The sequence below is a fragment of the Silurus aristotelis genome (genome assembly GCF_946808225.1).
Source record: "Silurus aristotelis genome assembly, chromosome: 19".
Taxonomy (NCBI): domain Eukaryota; kingdom Metazoa; phylum Chordata; class Actinopteri; order Siluriformes; family Siluridae; genus Silurus; species Silurus aristotelis.
The window spans coordinates 3,698,708-3,724,080 of NC_139592.1; the positions used below are offsets into that span (position 1 = coordinate 3,698,708).

The following is a 25,373-nucleotide window of genomic DNA, read 5'->3' on the forward strand; positions in this document are numbered from 1 at the left end:
TTTTTACTTCCCCTCCCCTGCTGACATTTTGTTTAATTGAGGCAGATTTTCTTTCTTTCAGTCGTGTGTGAAAGAGAGAGGATGATTCAGGGTAGAAGAGGTTTTAGAAGATTTGATCCAGCATGTTTTAGCTTGAGTGGCTAAACACTTTTTTTAATTTGGAAATTGTGCTTACATAATATGTTTAAAAAAAATACCAGACAAGTGTCTTGAACTACAGTAAATCCAGACATTAAGCATGCTAATGTGGTTTAGGAGCATACAGTTTTTCGGGGTGTTCCTGTGACTTATGTAACTACAAACATACACACAAACATGGACACACATCCTGGAGTTTTGCCAGCTCTAAATCTACGCTGGCAGAAACCCAATTATGGTGTTTAACAAAGGTTTGTTCATGACTGAGCAAAAGCCAATCATAACTTTGGATATTTTTTTGGTGCTTCAGCAGCAACAACAATGACTAATAACGACAGTGCTATTTTATAACATCATGTTTCTGTCTGACCGTGCAACCCAGATAGCAAATAAGTGACAGCCCACGCTTACCACTTCCATCTGGCCTACACAGAAGCATGAAATGACAGCAATGGAATCTCACTAACAGAACGTGGCCACAACCTGACCTTGATGAGACCACATATCCGGCAGGATATGAACTAGTGCTTACCGTTGGACTAATTTTCTGGTTCAAAACATGAAATGCCACATAGGCATTAGACATCATTAGTTGCTTTTGGACCAAGTATAAAGATTCCAAATGCTGTAAAAAAAAATATAAATGCGGTTGCTGTATTTAGGTGATTTTAATCCCATTATACATGTGCCTATAGGATATATGACCAACAACAATTATCTTTGTATTGTCTGCTTTCTGGAATGTGTGTTTAGTATTCAAAGTACAATTTCCCAGTGTAGTGTACATTCTGTATATTGTGACAATCTATGACAATAAAAGATTATAGGATTAGAAACCTACTGTTCCTATAGTCCAAACCTACAACCCATAGCCTCAAGGTTTTATATATATATATATATATATATATATATATATATATATATATATATATATATATATATATATATATATATATATATATAAAAACATAACTTCTTATAGTTTAGTTTCTCTCAGCAAGGCTCAGTATCGTTATAGTGTCATATCTATAAATATTTTCCCCTGTGATAACTTTGCTACTGCCTTTGCTACTGCCTTGCCTCTGTAGTATAGTATAGTATAGTATAGTATAGTATAGTATAGTATAGTATAATACAGTAAAGTATAGTATAGTACAGTATAGTATAGTATAGTACAGTACATTACAGTACAGTAGAGTATAATACAGTATAGTACAATATAGTATAGTATAGTACAGTACAGTACAGTATAGTATAATACAGTATAGTATAGTACAATATAGTATAGTATAGTATAGTACAGTATAGTACAGTACAGTATAGTATAATATAGTATAGTATAGCACAGTACAGTATAATACAGTACAGTATATTATAATACAGTAAAGTATAGTATAGTACAGTACAGTATCGTACAGTATAGTACAGTACAGTATAGTACAGTATCGTACAGTACAGTACAGTATAGTATAGTATAGTATAGTATATAGTGCACAACTGTCCAGTGTACTAGTATACCCTGATAATTAAAACTTCATTGTTTTAAGCTACAAGCTTGAAAAAATATTCTAGTAATAAAATAAATTTTTAAAAAGTGCGTAAATATAGGTAAGAAACAGCATAATTTTTTTTTCAACTTTTCACATGCATAATATTTAAATATTTTTAGTTTTTTTTTACACAAAAATGGATGCTTCATGCAAATGCATGTTTAATACGAGTGAAACCAAACTCAACATTGAGCATGAAGGCTAATTAAACTTGTAAATATTTTGAAATAATTACAGTGTTTTAAATTATGTAAATCATCAGTACAGCAAACGGAACTTTTGATACGTTTCCACACGGACGGTTTTAATCGCTGGATGTCTGTTTAGCGGATTAGGTGTTTGATTTGCAGAAGTGGGAAGTAGGGAAGTACAAACTTTCACTCATTAATTTTTTACACAAATATCTGTACTTTCAAAACCCGGTTCAAAACCCCTTATGAGAGATACTACATCAGGGACCGTGACGTCGCCCGGTATGGCGCAGCCGGGGCCCCACCCTGGAGCCAGGCCCGGGGTTGGGGCTCGTATGCGAGCGCCTGGTGGCCGGGCCTTCCCCCACAGGGTCCGGCCGGGCTCAGCCCGAAGGAGCGACGTGGGGCCGCCTTCCAGTGGGCTCACCACCTGCAGGAGGGACCGTAAGGGGCCGGTGCTAAGAGGATCGGGCAGCAGTCGAAGGTGGAGGCCTCGACAACCCGATCCCTGGACACGGAAGCTAGCTCTAGGGACGTGGAATGTCACCTCGCTGGCGGGGAAGGAGCCTGAGATTGTGCGTGAGGTTGAGAGGTTCCGACTAGAGATAGTCGGGATCACCTCTACGCACGGCCTGGGCTCTGGAACCACACTCCTCGAGAGAGGATGGACTCTTTACAACTCTGGAGCTGCCCATGGTGAAAGGCGTCGGGCTGGTGTGGGTTTGCTTATAGCCCCCCAGCTCAGCCGCCATGTATTGGAGTTTACCCCGGTGAACGAGAGGGTCGTTTCCCTGCGCCTACGGGTCGGGGATAGGTCTCTCACTGTCGTGTGTGCCTACGGGCGAAACGGCAGTATAGAGTACCCGGCCTTCTTGGGGTCTCTGGGAGGGGTGCTGGACAGTGCTCCGACTGGGGACTCCGTCGTTCTACTAGGAGACTTCAATGCACACGTGGGCAGCGACAGTGACACCTGGAGGGGCGTGATTGGGAGGAACGGCCCCTCTGATCTGAACCCGAGCGGTGTTCAGTTATTGGACTTCTGTGCTAGTTACAGTTTGTCCATAACGAACACCATGTTCAAGCATAAGGGTGTCCATCAGTACACGTGGCACCAGGACACCCTAGGCCGTAGGTCGATGATCGACTTTGTGGTCGTTTCATCTGACCTGCGGCCGTATGTCTTGGACACTCGGGTAAAGAGAGGGGCGGAGCTGTCAACTGATCACCACCTGGTGGTGAGTTGGATCCGATGGCGGGGGAGGAAGCTGGACAGACGCGGCAGACCCAAGCGTACTGTGAGGGTCTGCTGGGAACGTTTGGCCAAGCCTCCTGTCAGAGAGATCTTCAACTCCCACCTCCGGCGGAGCTTTGACCAGATCCCGAGGGAGGCCGGAGATATTGAGTCCGAGTGGACCATGTTCTCCACCTCCATTGTCGAAGCGGCCGCTCGGAGCTGTGGCAGTAAGGTCTCCGGTGCCTGTCGAGGCGGCAATCCCCGAACCCGGTGGTGGAAACCGGAAGTAAGGGATGCCGTCAAGCTGAAGAAGGAGTCCTACCTGGCCTGGTTGGCTTGTGGGACTCCTGAGGCAGCTGACGGGTACCGGCAGGCCAAGCGAACTGCAGCCCGGGTGGTTATCGAGGCAAAAACTCGGGCCTGGGAGGAGTTCGGTGAGGCCATGGAGAAGGACTATCGGCTGGCCTCGAAGAGATTCTGGCAAACCGTCCGGCGCCTCAGGAGGGGAAAGCAGTGCCCCACCAATGCTGTTTACAGTAGAGGTGGGGAGCTGTTGACCTCAACTGGGGATGTCGTTGGACGGTGGAAGGAATACTTCGAGGATCTCCTCAATCCCGCCGTCACGTCTTCCATTGAGGAAGCAGAGGCTGAGGGCTCAGAGGCGGACTCGTCCATCACCCAAGCTGAAGTCACCGAGGTAGTAAAGAAACTCCTCGGTGGCAGGGCACCGGGGGTGGATGAGATCCGCCCTGAGTACCTCAAGTCTCTGGATGTTGTGGGGCTGTCTTGGCTGACACGCCTCTGCAGCATCGCGTGGCGGTCGGGGACAGTGCCTCTGGAATGGCAGACCGGGGTGGTGGTCCCTCTTTTTAAGAAGGGGGACCGGAGGGTGTGTTCCAACTATAGGGGGATCACACTTCTCAGCCTACCTGGGAAAGTCTATGCCAGGGTACTGGAGAGGAGAATACGGCCGATAGTAGAACCTCGGATTCAGGAGGAACAATGTGGTTTTCGTCCAGGCCGTGGAACACTGGACCAGCTCTATACCCTCTACAGGGTGCTGGAGGGTTCATGGGAGTTTGCCCAACCAGTCCACATGTGCTTTGTGGATTTGGAAAAGGCATTCGACTGTGTCCCTCGCGGCGGCCTGTGGAGGGTGCTCCGGGAGTATGGGGTCGGGGGCCCTTTACTAAGGGCTGTCCGGTCCCTGTATGACCGAAGCAGGAGCTTGGTTCGCATTGCCGGCAGTAAGTCAGACTTGTTCCCTCTGCATGTTGGACTCCGGCAGGGCTGCCCTTTGTCACCGGTTCTGTTCATAATTTTTATGGACAGAATTTCTAGGCGCAGCCAGGGGTCGGAGGGTGTCCGGTTTGGTGACGACACGATTTCGTCTTTGCTCTTTGCAGATGATGTTGTCGTGTTGGCTTCATCAGACCAGGACCTTCAGCATGCACTGGGATGGTTTGCAGCCGAGTGTGAAGCGGCTGGGATGAGAATCAGCACCTCCAAATCCGAGGCCATGGTCCTCAGTCGGAAAAGGGTGGCTTGCCCACTTCAGGTTGGTGGGGAGTTCCTGCCGCAAGTGGAGGAGTTTAAGTATCTTGGGGTTTTGTTCACGAGTGAGGGAAGGGTGGAACGGGAGATTGACAGACGGATCGGTGCAGCTTCTGCAGTAATGCGGTCGATGTACCGGTCTGTCGTGGTGAAGAAGGAGCTGAGCCGCAAGGCGAAACTTTCGATTTACCGGTCAATCTACGTTCCTACTCTCACCTATGGTCATGAGCTCTGGGTCATGACCGAAAGGACAAGATCCCGGATACAGGCGGCCGAAATGTGCTTCCTCCGCAGGGTGGCTGGGCGATCCCTTAGAGATAGGGTGAGAAGCTTAGTCACTCGGGAGGAGCTCAGAGTAGATCCGCTGCTCCTCCACATCGAGAGGGGTCAGCTGAGGTGGCTCGGGCATCTGTTCCGGATGCCTCCTGGACGCCTTCCTGGGAAGGTGTTCCGGGCACGTCCCACTGGGAGGAGACCCCGGGGAAGACCTAGGACACGCTGGAGAGACTATGTCTCCCGGCTGGCCTGGGAACGCCTTGGTGTCCCCCCGGAAGAGCTGGAAGAAGTGTCTAGGGAGAGGGAAGTCTGGGCATCTTTGCTTAGACTGCTGCCCCCGCGACCCGGCATCGGATAAGCGGGAGAAGATGGATGGATGGATGGATCTGTACTTTCTACTTTATAAATGTATATATTTGGTGACATAATCAATTCTTCTCAACTGCGCCAGTTTCATTCCATCAACCTATTTCCTGTCATTGCGCTGCTTTCTCAATCTACCACTAGTGTATCATTTCCTCGTTCTCACACACCACAGACGAGAACTATGAGCAATTTAATTGGTGCTAAATTAATTGATTACTTAATTGAATCAATATAATTAAAAGTGTATTGCATTTTTTTTAATTCAAATTTTATAAAATATTATAAAGTATTATTTTATATATTATTTAACCGATTAGGCATTTTTTATTTAAAATTGTTTTAAAAATGTAAAATGTTCAAATGTTGATGATCACAAATATTAATAATAATCATAAAACAATAATATCATGTTGTGACTTCACACTGTTTCACATAAACTTGCAGAATTTATTGTAGTAGCAGTCACAGAAATAGTTCTGTCTAATTCAGGGTGCGCATAGTTCAGTCTAGTGCCATAAAACAGAGTAAGCGAGTGGAAAAATAACTGTAATTAGTCCCAGTGGAAAGTTTGCTGGATGAAAACTCAGGACTGGTGGGGACTAAAATCGTGCTGGAAAGCGAGCAGTCATTCCGAATAAGTCCTCCCATATTTCTGTACCACTTCTGAACTCATGCACAGTGAGTGAAAGGTGAATGTTATAGTCACCGTGGACACATTGCACATTGCTCTACACTGTACCCATTTCTTCCCTTTTATCTCCTGAACTATAATAAAGTAAGTGGTAAATATGTAGATCATAGAAACTAAAGAAGTGTGCTGTAATTCTCCAAAAAAAAAAAACAAACGTAAAAATCTTTACATCAGTACTCTAGTGTGATAAACAGTATGTATGAAATACACCTCATCTTTGTTAATAATGTGCAAATATTAAGAAGAAACAAGAAGGAGGGTAAGAACATAGAGGAAGCTTATGGGAAATTCATCCATTACAAAATAGTACATAGATATTATCTATATATATAAAGCTGAAATACCACTGACTGACTCACTCACTCATCACGAAATCTCAAAAATCACTGAACGGATTGCAATGAAATTTGGAACATACCTTCCTCTTGGGTCTTAGGTGCTCACTAAGAAAGGGTTTTGAAAAATTCGCCCTGGATCGCGGCTAACTCGCGAAAAACGCGATTTCTCACGCATTGTAAACTCTTCGAAATAACATTACGGATCCTAATAAAACTTACTACATTGTTTCTTATTAGATGTTAGATGCACGATAAAAATTATTTTCAAAGTAGTTTGCCCTGTATCGGTACTACAAAGGGGTAGTACGTTATTTGTTGACGTTACGCTCTGATCTCCGATCATCCAGTCCTGCTCAGTGCTTACTACTTATTGCCATATTGCTTAGCGCTCTGCCTTCCGTAGCGAAGCACGGGTACTTTCAGCTAGTTATTATTATACACAATAAGACTTTTTGTGACATTTATTAACTCATGTTAAAAATATGTATTAAAAGATAATATTCTTATCATATTTTTATTTACAGCATTATCATAAAAGGCTGTATATTACCTTACTGGGAGAAAACTAGTAGTTCTATGTGAAATCAGATATTAAGCCCCACCTGTATAACCAAAATGGCATGATCATCGTTTCATAACACTTGATGATTTGACTCTGAGATTGGATATTAGTCGAATCAGACTCCTCCTATTAAAGCATCGTTTTTTTGACTATTTGGGGTCACATCTGGTGACATAGCAAAAATTGCATTATTAAGATTGGTTGTATTACAGCTGCCAGGACAGCTATGCAAATGCCCCAAAATCCCTGATTGAAAAGATTGGATTGATGGGATGATTGAAATTGTATCATATAAGAGCATGAAGGAGAGACAGCAAAGTGAGGGAGACACGAAAAACTTGGGATCTTGGAAAAACATGGGATCTTGGGATCAATCTCTTTTTATTGTTTTTTTTTTTTTTTATTGATTCTAATTAGTGGCTGAACATGTAATCGATCTGAAAGATGAACACCGAATACTGTGGTAATGTATGAAGATTTGACTGTTGAATGAAAAAAAAAACTACACAAAAAAAAAATAAAAATAAGAAGAAACAGGAAGGAGGGAATGTTGGGACATGTACGGAGTTGTGTAAGTTGTTATTGTCTCGGAAGCGCCGGTATGTGTGCAATTGTTCTGATAGAAAGCAATCGTTAACAGCTTTAATGTTTTTTAACGTTAACAGTTAGTCATACGGTTGTTTCCGTATAACCTCGGTCGTGATTTTTTTCTTTAATCAGAGAAGCATTTCAACAAGTCAGTGCACTGAATTTGCTCAATTTAATCTAATTGACGGCTCAATAATTCTTTCAGTTTGTCCATTTCAGACTCTTTAATACTGTATGTCACTTTAAAAAAAAGCATTTAAACTACAATAGCTGTCACAAACTATTCCAGGTCTATAAAAAACACTTTTTCTTCAGTAATCATTGGACGGATGGATGATAGGTGGCGATACACCTAAACCCCAGAGCTGTGAGACACCTTTTTTTTGTGTGTACATTTTTTTAAAGGACTCCATCCTTTGTTCTCATTTCAAGCACTGGGTTTCATGAGCATATCATTAGCATGCAAATGTAATTTGCCTTAATATTCTCGCAAACAGAATGCAGGCAGAGATAATGGCTGGAATAATAGAAGTTGGATATAATTGTCAAGTCATTTCTGCAAGTCTCTTTTTGTTCCTGGCATTTTCAAGGTTTTTTTTGAGACAATTACATGACAAAAATGTGTGAAGAGCTGCAGTGAGTCATCAGGCTTTATGAACATTAATTAAACCGGGGCACTTGCTCTTCTACACACTTCGGGTAAAGAGTTATACGGTTATAAAGTTTTTTTAATGATCTGGAGGAGGAAGTAGAGGAAATGATCGTGGCATGATATATAATAACTCCCCAGGATGAAGTCAAGGTTTTACTTACTGGTATCTGAAGTGCGGCTATAGTCTGGATCGGCTTCTCCATGATAATACAGATCCATCGCCTGAAATTAAAGCAGAAAAGATGATCAGATTGGGTTGTTAGGTTGCATACAGTATCATTGAGTTTAGTTTGTATGTGCACACGGAAGAGTTCAACTGTATTATCGACTGGTTTTTAGCTGCACTGGTAAAACTTTGAGGGGTGGGGCCTAGGAGGCATTGCGTTATAATGTTGCTATTGTAAATGCGACCAATCATTGGAAGGAAGAAAGGAAGGAAGGAAGGATAGACATATTTAAGGCACTATGAAAGGAAGGAGAGAAGAAGGAAGTAAGGGAACAAGAAAGATAGAAATAAAAAAAGGAAGGAACCAAGTAAAGAAGGACAGAAGGAAGGAAGGAAGAAAGAAAGGATGAAATGAAGGCAGTAAGGAAGGAAGGATGATGGTAGGAATGAAGAGAGGAAAGAAAAAAAAAAAAAGGAATGAAGCCTTCTGATTGCAAGGCCATAAGTTTAACTCCCAGCACCTTCAAGCTGCCACTCCTGGATCCATGAGCAAGACCTCTGACCCTCAACTCCTCAGTTGTATAAATAATAATTGATAGTGTCCCTGTGTGTCATTTGTCCCCTCAGCAGTATGTTAAGTCTGCTAATTTATCCTGATGTTGCTCCTGTTTTGTGTAATAAGTGTTTACTTGCTACTCACTCCTCCTGTCCGGTGTATTTACTAAATTTAGAACCACTTCTTTTTGGAATCCTGCATATAAAAAACCCCGGGTTTTCTTCAGTATGCATTTTGGAACCTTTTGTTATAGCATTGCTAGCATAAACGTGACAGTGCCTGCTAATTTGTGTTATGAACAACAGAATGGCAGTAAAAAGTAAGGAAGGATGGACAAAAGAAAAGCAAGAAGAGAGGAAAGAAGGAAGGCATTGTGACTTCTGATTAAAAGGTCATGAGTTCAAATACCTTTAATACCTTTATTTGTGGATAATTATAATATGATCATTAAGGTTAATACTAGAACAGAAGGAAGGAAGGAAGGAAGGAAGGAAGGAAGGAAGGACGGAAGGAAACAGGAAGGAAGGAAGGAAGGAAGGAAGGAAGGAAGGAAGGAAGGAAGGAAGGAAGGAAGGAAGGAAGGAAGGAAACAGGAAGGAATGGGCAACGAAAGGAAGAAAGGAGAGAAAAAGAAAAGGAATGAAGGGAGCAAGGAAAGAAGGCAGGAAGGGAAAAAGGATGATAGGCAGGGAAGAAGAAGAGAATTATGGCCTTTTGGACTTCTGATTAGAAGGACATGAGCTCAAATCCAAGAACACCAAGCTGCCACTTCTGGGTCCTTAAGCAATGACTTTAATCCTCAACTGCACAGTTTTATAATTAAGATAATGTATAGTGTCCCCGTGTGCCATTTGCCCCCTCAGCAGTATGTTAGGTGGTACAATTTATGCTCCTGTTCTGTGTAATTACTGTTTACTTGCTACTTACTCCTGCTGTCCAAATTTATCACCACTTATTCTTGTACTACACTTTTTTTTGGAATCCTGTATATAAAAATCCTGGGATTGTCTTCAGGTTGAATATGCAGTTTGTTATAATATTTATAGCATAAACATAACCAATCGATGGTTGTCCAGGATGAAAGAAAGAAAGAAAGAAAGAAAGAAAGAAAGAAAGAAAGAAAGAAAGAAAGAAAGAAAGAAAGAAAGAAAGAAAGAAAGAAAGAAAGAAAGAAAGAAAAGGAGAGGGGAAGAAAGGAAGGAAGTCAGTGGACTTTTGTTTAGTTTATATCCCAGAACACCAAGCTGCCACAGCTGGGCCCTTGAGCAAGGCCCTTAACCTTCTACAGCTCAGTTGAATAATCAGTTGAGTCTGTCCTTCTGTCTTGTCCTACCTTCATTTCTGGATAATTCAAATATGACCATTGAGGTATATAATTTATTTATTTAATGAAAGACTAAGGTTGCTAATAAGTAAACATCTTGAATATCCCGTTTCTGGATCATCAGTGTCTAAAAACCAAACTAATGGTTTTTGGTAATCCTGCAACAGGACGTCACAGAGCTACAGATTTGTACAGTTTGAATGACGTTCGTGAGTTCAGGAATGTGAGGGAAGCGGCATCTCAGTGGGCAATAGACATTTCACACAAGATCATGGGTTTAAATCCCAGCACCACCAAACTACTGCTGAGCCCTTGAGCAAAGTCCTTAACCCCCTATTTGTTTAGCTGTATAACTAAGATAACTGTAAGTTGCTCTGGATAAGGAAATCTGCTGAATATCCTAAATGTGAATGTAGGTATGTACAGTAGAAAACAGCAAACATTGTTATTTTATTGAAACATGCAGTGTAAAAAGCTGTTAAAGCTGTGTGTGATGCTGATCTACTAACATTTACATTACATTTATATTAATGCCATTTTGCAGATGCCCTTATCCATTAACTTAATGGAAGGAAGGAAGGAAGGAAGGAAGGAAGGAAGGAAGGAAGGAAGGAAGGAAGGAAGGAAGGAAGGAAGGAAGTGAGGGAGGGAGGGAGGGAGGGAGGGAGGGAGGGAGGGAGGGAGGGAGGGAGGAAGAAACATACGAAAGATGGAAGTCAGGAATGGAGCAAGGAAAAGGCTTTATCCAGAGCAACTTACAGGAAGGAAGGAAGGAAGGAAGGAAGAAAGTAAGGAAAGAAGGGAGGAAGGATGAAAGGAAGGAAGGAAGTAAAAAAGAGAGGAGGAAGAAAAAAACAAGAAAGAAGGAGGTAAATAAGCAAGGAAGGAAAGAATGAATGAAGGAAACAAGAAAGGTAGAAATGAAGGATGGAAAGAAAGAAAAAAGGAAGGAAGGAAGGAAGGAAGGAAGGAAGGAAGGAAGGAAGGAAGAAAGAAATATACGAAAGAAGGAAGTCAGGAAGGGAGCAAAAAAAAAGCAGACACCTTTATCCCGAGCAACTTACATTTATCTCACATCTGAAGCTATGGCATTAAGGGCCTTTCTCAGGGGCCCAGGCGTGGCAGCATAGTGAAGATTTGAACTCATGACCTTCTAAACAGAAGTTTAACGTCTTTCTTGCTTCCTTCCTGTCATACTTTCTTTTTTCCTTCTTCCCATCCTGGGATTTGAACTCATGACCTTTGGATTGAAAGTTCATTGCTTTAACCACATTACCAAGTACGGCCTTGTAGCTCTGATTCAAACATGTCTGGTCCAATTAAATGCATTTGCGATATAAAAAAAACACACCACAGCTTTAAATGGCAGCCCATGCATCAGAAGAAGCCTCGAATCATCTATCTATCTATCTATCTATCTATCTATCTATCTATCTATCTATCTATCTATCTATCTATCTATCTATCTATCTATCTATCTATCTATCTATCTATCTATCTATCTATCTATCTATCTATCTATCTATCGACAAAAGTTTGTGGACACATGACCATATTAAACCCATGTACTTTTTTAACATCCCAGTCCACATTTGGTCTCCAATTACTATTATAATACCCCCCCACTGTTCTTATAAGATGTTCCACAAGACCTACATGCCATATTTGCGATATGCATGCTGCCATATTCTTCCTTCGGTTTCCATTTTTATTTTCAATGGATCATATCTGTGTTTTTTCCTCATATCTGAGAAGAATAGATAAGTAGACTGGAGATGACTGGAGCTCACAGCAGGGAGGACAGAGTATGAAAGTGAAAGAGCTTTGACTGCTAACCTTAACCTACTTACTTAATACATGATACACACACTCTTACACACACACACACCTCCCTGTGGCTCTGTGTTTCGAAATGATGCCTCTATTCTCTCCCTTGTTCTCTCTCTCTTTTTCTCGCTCAATGTTTTCATCTCCTTTTTTGTCTCCGAAGTTTGTTTCCCCGACTCGGAGACTGTCTCCATAGCGATAGCAGATGTAGGCCTCATTAATAATGCATGATAAGTTTGTGCTTTTTCTTTTGCTAAGTACCACATGGCAGGAGTTCTGCACAAAGCACATCTCTCTCTCTCCTTCTTTCTTTCTCCATCCCTCTGCTCTCTCCATCTCTTCTAGTGCTCTCTCCATTCCTCTCCTCTCTATATGTCTCCACTTTCTCTCTCCATCCGTCTCCTTTCTCCATCTAATTTCTTGTTTTTATCATTATTTCACTCTCTCTATCGTTCCCCTTTTCTCTTTCTTTCACCAACTCTCGCCTCTCTCCATCTCTTCTCTTGCTCACTCCATTTCTCTCCTCTCTCCATCTCTTCTATTGCTTTTACCATTAATATACTCTCTCGATCTTTCCTCCTTCTCTTTTCTTCCCTTTCCTCTCTCCATCTATTTTCTTACTCTCTTCATTCCTCTCCTTTCTCCATCACTTCTCTTGCTCTCTCCATTCCTCTCCTCTCTCTGTCTCCATTTTCTCTCTATCCCACCCCTCTCAATCTCTCCTCTTGCTCTCTCCATTCCTCTCCTCTCTCCATTTGTTGTCTTGCTCTCTCCATTCCTCTTCTCTCTTTATCTTTCCTATTTCTTTCTCACTTCCTCTCCTATTTCTTTCTCTATCCCACTGCTCTATCTCTCCTCTTTCTCTCTCCATTCTTCTCCTCTCTTCATCTCTCCTCTTTCTCCATCCCTCCCAATTTCCAAAATATTTACTTTTCTATACTCTCACACACCCTCTCTCTATATACTTGTGCACAGGGACATTGTCATGCTGGAATAGATTTGGGTCTCCTAGTTCAAGTGAAAATGGAAAATCTTCATGCTAACAAATACAAAGACGTCTGATGTAATCATGTGCCTAAAGGTTGGTGGTAACAGTCTGGTGAAGAACTACATATGGGAGGGAAAGCCAGGTGTCCCAGTATTTATCAAAAGTGTTTTCCATTATTTTCACCATTATTTTCCATATGCATATTATTTTAACAGCTCAGATGTCCCAGATTGTGGCAGTCACTTCATCCCAAACAATTCAGTGAAATCTCTGATCCATCGCTACTTCTCCTGCTTGCTTTTTCTATGAGGATATATTGTTTTTTGTTATTCGTGTCGTGATGCCCTTGTGGCGAGAAAGAACCTGCGGTTGCTTCGAAACCAGTTTCCATGAGATACCGAGACGAGAAGCTTGCTTAATGACCCCCACTGAGACCGAGCCGGAAGCCGAGCGAGTCGAGCCTGAGCTAGCATAAGCAATGGTACTTACGTCGAGCTAACCGGGGCACGTGTTGCAGTGCATGAATCTGTTACTGAGAAAGTGAAATCGCTACGGCCCTCACGATTTACTTTTCCACTGAAAAGCAGTGTGGGAGTCCATTTGCCAAGTCGTGTGTGTGTATCACATGTTGGATATGTGGATAATGTGGACATATTTTCTTTCCAGCCTTCAGTGCCAGTGGTAGCAGGTATACACACATGCTGGACTTATGACTTGGACAGAAATTGAACAGTAAGACATGAAAAATGTATAATAAAACAATATCAGGAATTTTTTCGTTTCTGTGTGACACTAATTGGTCATGTAGTGTGTGTGTGTGTGTGTGTGTGTGTGTGTGTGTGTGTGTGTGTGTGTGTGTGTGTGTGTGTGTGTGTGTGTGTGTGTGTGATGACCTGTGTGCGTTGACGTGGTTGCCAAGCCTCCTCGCTGCTATAGGTGATGAAAGGTCCATTGCAGATGGAGCACTCCATGAGTACAGGGTTTCCCAGCAGGGGTGTCATGGCCCAGGGACAGACCATGTGACCTTCTGGCTCCGCCTCTTTCACCTTCCCATCACTATGATGGCGAGTCAGCATTTTCCACTTCCTGACCTGGACAAACAAATAAACAAACAAACAAGCACAAATGTAAGTTTGGAACTCTCCCCCCACAACCCCCCCCCCCCCCACACACACACACACACACACACACACACCATCACACATCTAAAGGTGTTGACTGTCCACTCTTAGATATCAGACTAATTATCAGCACAACTCATCTCCATTCATCTCCTTTCACAATCTCTCCTCCTTGTCTCTCCATCCCTCTCTTCTCTCTGTCTCCACTTTCTCCATTCCTCCATTTCTCTCCTCTGTCTATCTCTCCTCTTTTTTTCTCCATCAATCTCCTATCTACATCTCTCCTTTTTTTCTCTATTCCTCTTCTCCAGCCACCTTTTCTTTCTTTTGCTTTTTTAATCTATTTTCCCCTCCTCTATCTACTTTCTTGTATTCTCTCTCTTCTCTTCTCTTCTCTTCTCTTCTCTTCTCTTCTCTTCTCTTCTCTTCTCTTCTCTTCTCTTCTCTTCTCTCCTTTCCTCTTCTCTTCTCTTCTCTTCTCTTCTCTTCTCTTCTCATTTTCTCTTTTCCTTTCCTCTCCTCCTATCTACTTTCGTTCCTTCTCTTTCTTTTCCTCTCTTCTCTCATTTACTCTCCTCTAATCTCTTTTCGTCTCTTCTATTCCTTTTTCCTTTCCACGTTTTTTCACCTCATTTCCACTCGTTTCCTCTCCACTTTTTTCTCCCCTCTTCTTCATCTACTTTACTATTTATGTCTTTCTATCTGATTCCTGTTGATTTAAGCCAGTGGAAAGCTGCTGTTTTGGAAGCCTGTATTTGTGTCGTGAGTCGTGTGTCGTGTGTGTGTGTGTGTGTGTGTGTGTGTGTGTGTGTGTGTGTGTGCGCGTGTGAGCAACATCCTGATTGCATTATATCTGTATGGAAAGTTCAGGCCAGAACTGCTCGCATTGGATAAACATTCTTGAGATTCCCAAGCTCCCACAAGGCTTCCTTCTGCAGGCTGTACCCATGGAAACCAGCCAAGTTTTTCACCGTGTTTAAGGTTTGAACATGTGTGGGCACTGCTGGCTACGGGCCGCCTGAAGTGATTCGCTGTTTTGCAAAGTGCAAATGCTTGTGTGCGTGTGTATGTGTTTATGGTCCCAAACTAAAGTTTCCAACAGCCTGGATTTGGTGTTTGTCTCTATTATTATTAATATTTTGCATGCTATTAGAGTTGTCACGGTTCTCCTGTCAACTGAGAGTCATGACTTCTTTAGTGCAGAAGGTCTCCTTCTCATTTTACAAAAAACAAAAAGGGATTTTAATTGGAATTCTCGACACAATATCTGAAGGAAATATGAACAGCGCTGCAAAAAACCCACTTTCATAAAAACACTATCTGACGTCATAGACCTACAAAACACGTTACCTAAGCGGTAGTTCAGTGGTTGGGACATTGGATTTCAATTGGTTTTCAAATCCCAGCACCATTAAGCTGCCACTACTGGACCCTTAAATAAGGCCCTTAACCCTCACCTGCTCTGGATAAGGGCGTTTTTCCAAATGCTGTAAATGTGCACACACTCAAACAGAGACCTTTTGAAATCCTTTCCATGCAAACGTCTTCCTCTAGAGAGCAAAGTATCTGTTACATCAGGACAGAATAGTTTATATAAAGCAAGCCATGTCCATTGAGAAAAGAATACTATAGTGCTTCTTCTATGAAAAATATGAAACTCTTTATCAGTAGCCAAGCCTATTTTCATGAGAGAAACATAACGATTAATATGAGTATCACAATACCACAGTAGACAAGCAAAAACATTATAATGTACCATGTTACAGTAAGGAAAATTCTAGCTGAGTTGCCAAAAAGAGGGGGGAAATGCCTGAAAAATAAGACATTTACTCATATTATTTTCTCCACTTCCACCGACCTACAAAACAACAGCACCACCAGCAAACACAAGGAAATACCCAGAATTGTAGGCAAGCCTTTGGCTGATTTCTTTCTATCCCATCATGTTTTTTTTTCAACAGCTTAATAAACAACCATGTCAAGACATGCTAATTGATTTCATTCTATTATGAATAGTACATTTTGACATTTATTTTAAAGGTACTAAAGGTGCTGTTGTTGTTTTGCATTTAGTGTATTTGTTCACAAAGTTTGTTTACAGCTCTCTTTTTTTGCACATTGTACTGTATAACATATGCAGTAGTTTTACTGGGCGACTCTATTTTGTGTATTTTGTGTACCTGCATTGTCTTGTATTGTCTGTTTGCATTAGGTTGCACACAATGCACTATATGTGGAGAGAACATCTTACTTTTAGCGCTTAGCTTTGTGTTTTGTTGTGTAGCTCTATGTTGTTTGATGTAGCTCTATGCTGTGTGTTGAAGCTCTATGTTGTTTGATGTAGCTCTATGTTGTGTGTTGAAGCTCTATGTTGTTTGATGTAGCTCTATGTTGTTTGATGTAGCTCTATGTTGTGTGTTGAAGCTCTATGTTGTTTGATGTAGCTCTATGTTGTTTGATGTAGCTCTATGTTGTGTGTTGAAGCTCTATGTTGTTTGATGTAGGTTTATGTTGTTTGATGTAGCTCTATGTTGTTTGATGTAGCTCTATGTTGTGTGTTGAAGCTCTATGTTGTTTGATGTAGCTCTATGTTGTTTGATGTAGCTCTATGTTGTTCGAAGTAGCTCTATGTTGTGTGTTGAAGCTCTATGTTGTTTGATGTAGCTCTATGTTGTTTATGTAGTAGAAAAGTTGCCTCATTTCACTGTGTTGCGTCATGTATATATGGTTGAAATGAAAATAAAAGCTTCTTGACTTGACTTGAATATATGAGTTATACTGTTTGAATCTTCTAGATCTTCTAAAATCACAGTTTTTCCCCCCAAAATCTGGAAGGAGCTTGACGTTTAAGTTAATGTTGACATTGTCCAATCAAAGTACACACTAATTACAATTCTATAGTGGTATCTTAGTGGTTAAATCATTAGACTTTGGTGCCTAAGGTGAGTTCAAATATCAGCCACAACAAGCTGCCACTCTTGGGCCACCCTGAGCAAAGCTCTTAACCCCATAGCTGCTCAGTTGTATGAATGAGATAAATGTGAGTTGCTTCGGGATAAGGGTTTCTACCAAATGCTGTAGATGTAAATGATTGGAAGAAAGGTTGAAGATTCAAGTCCCAGCAATGCCAAGCTGCCATTGTTGGGGCCATTGAGCAAGACCCTTAACCCTCTATGCTACAGGGGCGCTGGTTCTTTCAATCCTTATTTCCCTTTCCCTGTCACCCCTTTTCTCTCCCGCTCTCTATCTCTTTTTTTTCATTTAACATGAGGTACCAGTGACCAGTGTTGCTGTCCCTTTCTTCTCTTTGGATCCGCCCGATTCATCCCGGTGAAAGCCCTACCTCTCGATGGAGTCCTCTTTAATTGAAGACAACTTTGTACATCTGGGGATGGTTCCACATGAACCGCCTAAATATTAATGAAGTTACTGAGCAACTCAAGAACTTTAAGGACGTATTTGGACTGTAATTAATATCAACAGTCTACTACAATGGTTCAGAACCCCAGTTTGCATTTAATCACCTATTACTGAACACCTCAACAATGAAGGAACTGTAATGAATGGACAATCGGACAATCGAACATGCGTTTGTGTTGATTTGATTAGACATAATAGCCATCACAAATTCTACCCCTTTCAGTCATTTACCGAGCTCCATTTTAAATATTTAATTCAATCCTATTCGATTAAATTTGTGAGGCGCTGTACATTTTAAATTCATAAATTCACCTATAAGGTATCCCTAATGAGCGAGGAAGTGATTTTGACACAAGCAAAAACTCCCTGAGATGATATGAGGAAGTAACCTTGAGAGGAATCAGTTCAGAACTGAACTCATCCACATCTGGATATTCACCCCTGATAATTCCATTATTGTCGAGGTTATCAACTGGTGACTGATGGAGTCCTCGAGCGCAGAGCTGTTCACGGTTTATATTCCTCATGTGCATAATAGATTTATGTAATATAATATAGTATAATAAGGTCTCGCCCATATTAACCCCGTATTAACACTTAGCCAGTGCTGAGAGGAGAATATCTCCAGCTGTCCTATTCAATGTCATCACTCATCATCTACCATCTAATTCTACTTACCAGTAAACACCATAGTAAACACTCCAGCGGCTGTTCATACGGGTATCTCTATCGCATTCCTTCATGGAACCATCACCGCTGTTGCGTGTTTTTCTTTGAAATTTTCCATAAACTACATAAAAAAATTTCTTCAAGGCCGAAGCACTAAAAAAAAGCTAAAGGGCATGAACTTTCTTAATAATAAATCGAACAGCTGACAATGCCAGACCCTTCCTGGAAGAGAAGAGGCAAAGGGCAGCATGCCAGGTAGGTAATTGTGTTCCACATAATCTCAGAGGTAAAAATGCAACGCAACAGATAGTGAGATAGGGAATGGTATGGGCACTGGAGAGAGGGCAGAGGCAAAGGTATGGACTCTGCGGCTAGTGATGACTTAGGAGTTGGTCAGGTTTTATGAACTAAGGGAGTTCTGCCAAAAAATTTAAGTTCTGCTATGAAATTGCACTGACATTAAATATTTGTCCTTATTGGCTATACCCTAATTTCCGGATTATAAAGCGCACCCATATATAAGCCACACCCACTGAATTCTACACTGAAACTAATGAACTTTACACAGGCTTTAACAAAAGACACATTACACACGGTGTAACGGGTGAAATATGTTGCACTTCCTTTAGGAGCATAGCGGTATTTTGGGAATAGCCTGCCACTGCATTTTTTCCGGTATTACTGCATGTGTGCAAGAGCGAGGAATATGTGTTTATTATATTCTGATGCTCATTTCTAAGTTTCTTCGACTAACCCGTAATGCTGTTGCCAAGAATAATAAAAAAGCACGAGTTTTGGAAACCTGTCTGTGCTTATATGATTTCTGTTGCAACTGGAGTTAGCGAGCTCTTCCCTTCACCCAGACTCAACACGTTACAACGGCTTGTATCTAAACAGCAGCCTACCAAGAAAGTCATTGTTCACTGTCTTCCTCCTTCCTTTCACAACTATTTCTCTCGAGAGTTTATCTTTTTGCATCGTCGTGCGTTTTTTCTCCCGATGCTGTGCAGCTCACAGCAGAACACAGGTGAGGTGCGTTTTTTTGTTTCCGTTCGGAAATTTCATTGGTCTAATGTTATGGGGTTCAGTTTTTTGGCTTGAAGTTTGTGAAACCGGAAAAAAACCCCAGGAAAAATTCATAAATAAGCCGCTTCGTTGTTAAAGCCGCGCGGTTCAAAACGTGGGAAAAAAGTGGAGGCTTATAGTCTGAAAAATACGGTAATTATTGACTTGACCCGCTTCTTTGTATTCAGTATTCAGTATTATGCCTCTTAATACAACCCCAATTACAAAAAAGTTGGGCCACTTGTAAAATGTAAATTAAAATAAAGTATCCATTAAAGAATCGTGACTATTTTAAATGCAGTGCTGCCTGAGGTCTCGAAGATCACAACCATCCAATACTGGTTTTTGCTCTTGTCTCTTTCTTTCCTCCAGATTCTTTGAAACTTTTGATGATATTATGTTCTGTAAATAATAAGATATTTAACTGTTACATTTATCACAGTGTCTCGACCTTCATTTTGGAATTTGGGTTGTACTGCACATCCTTCTATTTAACCGAATCAACAAATTTTCTTTCCTAAAACAATTCAACACTGAGTTTTCTGCATCTCGTTGTTCACAGTTCACTGTGCAAAACGTGTTTTTTTTTCCCTGACTCATGCTGACCACATCATCCACTAACATTATTAACCCTCAGCAGAGATACAAAGGGACAAAAGACACAAGGTCGAGCGCTACGGAGTGAAGCCGAGGCAACCAGAAAAAGATGTGAGAAATGAGAGCGGTGCTAATTCAGAGACAGGTATGCTCTTACGCAACTACACACTCTTTTCTCAGATCCAGCACGGAGGTGGGTGGCCTTGCTGGTAAAAGTTTCGAACGTGAAAACTCGGCTCAAGAGGGTGAGAGGTGGAATATTATCAGAGCTGCCAGAGGGAAAAAAAACAATATCCTATGTACAGATATTCAGTCAAAAGGTATTGAACTTTTAAGTGTGTATGCTATAAAAAAAAAAATGTTAATACTTTAAAAAGTTGGAACTGAATCCTGATCTAATCCAAATCAAAAGTTTGGGGGTTCAAGCTCCCAGATCACCAAGCTGCCACTGCTGGCCCTTACGCAAGGCCCTTAACCATCTCTGCCCCAGGGGACCATGGCTGTGACCCTGTACGCTGACCCAGAGACTCTGCTGGGATATGAAAAATATTTTTTGAAACTATCTATGATAAAATGTAATCTAATCTAATCATAATACAATATAACAATATACATAGTATGCCTTTATATACACTTTAAGCCAAAGATTTGCAGACACCTGGTCATAAGTATGGTATGTGATTCCACATACAATCCCAATGTGCTCTTATGATTCCCTCCACTCTCCTGGGAAGATGTTCCTCTAGATTTTGGAGTGTGCTTGTGGACATTTGTGTTCATCAGCCACAAAGGTGTTAGTAAAGTGATGTATTTGAGAAGGTGAGGAGTCTGGGGTGCAGTTAGAGTTCCAATTCATCGCAAAGGTGTTCAATATGGTTGAGGTCAGAGCTCTATATCAGGAGATCTTCCACTCCAAACCATGTAAAGCATATCTTCATGGAGCTCGCTTTGTGCACAGGGGCACCGCCATGTTGGAACAGGTTTCGGTATCCAAGAAATAAAAAATATATATAATTTAGTCAACCACAAAAGTGTAAGTAAAGTGCAGTCACTATTCCCTTTTCAACCCAAACATTCAATAGAGTTGAGGTCAGAGCTCTATAGCTGGATCTTACCTCCAACCCATGTAAAGCATGTCTTCATGGAGCTTGCATTGTGCAGTGGGGAATCAACATACTGGAACAAGTTTGGATCTCCTAGTTCAAGTGAAGAGAAATTGCAGTGCTAATAGTTTAAAGAAGAACCACATACGGTTATTATACACCACATATAGTGTATAATAAACATATACTACGATGTGTGTGTGTGTGTGTGTGTGTGTGTGTGTGTGTGTGTGTGTGTGTGTGTGTGTGTGTGTGTGTGTCTGCATGGTGCTTGTAGCAGCCTGGCATTCGATCCATGGTGTAATTTTGAGTCACACCCAATGTTCCTGAGAAAGGTTTAGTATTACTGCAAACAAAGGAGCAAGTGATAAAATACATGTAAAAAGATCTTTGCATCATTTTTTGGTTACAAATGATTAGTTTCTGGTATTGTGTTTGAGCAAATCCCTAGTTTATGTAGTAAATTATAAAGATAGTATAAAGGACACTCTAATATTCTAATTATTAACATGCATAAGATACTGAAAACTCTATGAACAATAAATACAGTATATAAAACTATATCCATTCATGTTTGTTGTGTGAGATATAAAAATCACGCTGCAGATGCATGTCCAGGTCTCCCTGACTGAGACTGAACTGCTCTTGTTGACCTTGTTTTTCAAGGTCAGCTGTTCTTGGCACAGGCCTTAATCAACACTCATATCATTTTTCCTGACAACCGTAATCTCAGTTGCACACAGTAACGCAATCACTGGGCCATATCACTTTCCACTGAGCTATAATCTCTCCTGCATACAGCAATTATCATGATAGCAAAGCTGATGATGATGAGGAGGAGGATGATGATGGCTGCATTTGTAAGCCCAGGTTGAAGAAGAAACACTATTGAAAAAAAAATCCTTGATCACACTTCTGAGCCTGACCCTATAAATAATCTCTCTTTTATTTTGTGTTTTAGCCTAAGTGTGTGTGTATGTGTGTGTGTGTGTGTGTGTGTGTGTGTGGGGGGGGGGGGGGGGGGTTGGGTTTGGTGGGTGGGTGGGTGTGTGTCACAGCAGAGACCCTGATGATGAGTCATCATTTCACTACAACCAGGCTGAATCTTTCCGCCACATTCATTCCCTGCCTCATCACACACCCAAAGACACACAAACACTCCATACAAGTAAAAGAACATTTTCGATCCAATTAAAAGTGAAGACTCTTCGACCAGCAAAATTTCCTAGCGCATTAGTTCTTAGTATCACAAGCGTACGTGTGAACGATGGGAATCTGAAATGTGTCACGCTCGTGAATGAAATCGTTCACAGCTGCTGATGGTTTTGACACCCGTGTACAGAACCCCGCTAAATCACACAAAACACCTCCGCTAGGACAGCTAGTGAGACAAAAATATCATGTGTCATCCCTCATCATCTGTCCATCTTTCTCTGCCTTTTTCATATAAAATCTCACATCCAGAACTCCACATGTTTTAGAAATTCTAATACACTCCAGAACTCTTGAAGAACCCATTAAGAGTATATACCAAGTAACACAGGTGAGCTACTATGATATTGGCTGGTTCTAAATGATAAGTAGAAAATAATTTACATTTGTAGCACCAACTCAAGCACTTATTACTTAGAAAGTGTTTTCTTATTTTTAGAAACTTAAAACCAATATTTATCCAATAAAACCTTCAAGAAATCTTTGACTTACCATCAGAACTAAACATTCAGTTCAATTTATCATTTTTTTGGTACTAATAATGAATATTATATAAAAAATTTGTTTTTTGTACCACACATTTAACCCCCCAAAAAATTGTGCATAAAATATTTATATATTTAAAAGGTGAAGTGGTAAAATTCAGAATTCATCCAGAAAAATACCTGAATAATCCTTTTTTGTAACTAAAAGTTATAATAATTTTATATATACTATATATATTGTGTTCCACACACTTGCACAGCTTATACGTAGGCATACCTTTTAGTTAAAAAAAAAGGTTTATTCCTGTATTTTTCTGGAAGAATTTTTAAGGTTTTCCAAAGAACCTTGAATGTTTTCCGATTTTCAGAACTCAAAAACCAATAATCATCCAACAAACCCTAAAATAAATCACTACACAACTACTTTTACTAGTATATCGTCCTGTAAACCAAGGCAAGAATGATGCGAATGTGTTAAAAGGAATAGTTTATTAGGAGCAAAGCAAAAAAAAAAATCCAATTGTAATCCAATAGCATGAACGTAATGCAGGCAGAGGTCGGACGATTATCAAATAAAGTGAACAAGACGAGCAATGACGTAAACGAAGAGACGTAAATGAGATCAGAGACCAGCAAAGCTGCTGAACATGGAAAATAAACAAAATAATTTGGAATTAGGCAGAAAATAAAATGAAAAGTTTTTGCAGAGACATGATGGAAGCAAACAGGGGTATATACACACATTAATCACACAAGAATGCGAGAACAGCTGTGAACACAAAAACTAATGATGAGACACACAATCACGTGAAATGCAAAAGTAAGCTGCAGGACTTCATGCCAGGATTTATCGGGTTTTTAAACTTTTAAATTAATTAATTATTGTTTTCTTTTTGTACCACACATTTAACCAGTTAATGCAAAAACTATTAGGGAAAAAAAAAAACATTCCTCTGTTATTCTTTTAGAAGAATCCTTCATTCTTTTCTGTAAAACCCTGACAGGTTCTACATAAAAGCTAAAATGATCAATAATTATCCAATGAATCGTTAAAGAAATCATTGAAGATGTCACAAAATGAAGGCAAAGGCAACAGATAAAAGTGCAGACTTTACATTGCAAAATGAGAAACAAATTAGTAATGGTGGGTGGGTGGGCATAAAAAAAAAACTCCAAAGAAACTCAGACAGATTTATGAGCAAGATTATGGAAGGCAGCAGAAAATAGACACGGCATCAACGAAGCTTCACACAGAGACCCACAAAAGCTAGAACATAAAATGTGGTGCTGATTACGCTAGTTAAGGCCTTTGCAGAGTATCGAGGCATTTTAATACAATTTGACAAGTTTTTGGTATAAAAATGATTAGCAATAATTTCGAAGTTTTTACCACACACTCTTGAATTGTTTCTGTCAAGGAACCTTGAAAGATTTAAGTTAGAAATATTTTATGGAAACCAATAACCAAGTGTCAAAACAGTTTAGCTAGCCCTACTTTCTATTATATCTAGTATATCATAGTATGTCTCAAACCCTCAGTTACCACAGACTACTTCAATGGTTCCTTCCTGACAGAAAACTTCATTTCCTTTCAAATTCCAAGTAGAACCCATGTGGAAAACCAAGAACTCTTTATTATTTATTGAATCCGTGATTGCGTGCATAAACTGGACACGTGTGTGCCGCAATCCTTTCTTTTAAACACGATACGTAGAACCTGTTAAGCATTAAGGAATGTACCGAATCACCTGAGCTGATTTACAGCTAGAAATTACAGCTGTTATACTAAGTAGCAGCTGGTTTCATCAGTTGAGGAAAGAAATGTGCTACAAAGCAACAGGTCCATTGTTTTGACCTCTGAATACATGTATATTAAAATGCGATGCGTAGAATGTGTAAAGGATTTAATATGCTGTACAAGTTTGATTTTTAAAACTCGAAAAAGTAGAAATGCCTTATTAATAAAGGCGGCTATATAGTTGTTGAAGCTGCTATAATCATGTAGCTACATTCAACTCTCCCAGAAAATGTGACAGATAAAGTAAAACAATTAAATATTCATTGCTATTCATTGTGTTTTTGCTATTTCTTCCCGATCACTGACTTCTGAGGAAAATAATAGAGCTTTATTCTTCTCATTTGAAAATTATTGCACAATAAACATTTTTCATCACATATCAAAGTGATATTCTCTGTGCTTCTGGAGCACTAAGGGCCTTTCTCAGGGGCCCCCCTTTTAGTAGCAGCTTGGCAATACTGGGGCTTGAACCTTCAACCTTCCAATCAGTAACACCAAGCCTTAAAAATTGAGCTACTACTTCCCTATAAAAAGGTGCCATGTATTTTACAGCATAACAAAATTGTTTCTTTGCATATCCCAGTAATGTTAGGAAGCTGGAGTCAGAGCATAGAGTCGGCCATGATACAACACCTCTGGAGCACTGAGGGTTAGGGGCCTTGCTCAAGGGCACCAAAAGGGGCAGCTTGGCGATACCAATGGCTTGAACCCCTGACCTTCTGATCAACACTGTCGTTAAAGTTAACACATATCATGAATGTTAATCATCATCTGCAGAACACCAACCTAACATTATCAGCCAGCATTCCTTATCTCTATCAAAATGCAAAAGGTTCTTTCACCTCCTGCTTTTTCAGCGGGAAAAAAATGTTGCACAATATCAAGTTCACCAGGGACATTCT

The 25,373-nt window shown here is 40.6% G+C and overlaps 1 protein-coding gene across 1 annotated transcript in view; it reads right to left on the reverse strand.

The window, feature by feature from the left end:
* sgk1 (serum/glucocorticoid regulated kinase 1) overlaps positions 1-25,373 on the reverse strand; it is a 51,712-nt gene that overhangs the window by 11,474 nt on the left and 14,865 nt on the right. Inside the window, exons 4-5 of the mRNA XM_083520959.1 lie at positions 13,895-14,092; positions 8,302-8,362 (exon numbers count right to left, since the gene is read on the reverse strand). Of these exons, the coding sequence (XP_083377085.1) occupies positions 8,302-8,362; positions 13,895-14,092 (259 nt within the window). The remainder of the gene's footprint in view (positions 1-8,301; positions 8,363-13,894; positions 14,093-25,373) is intronic.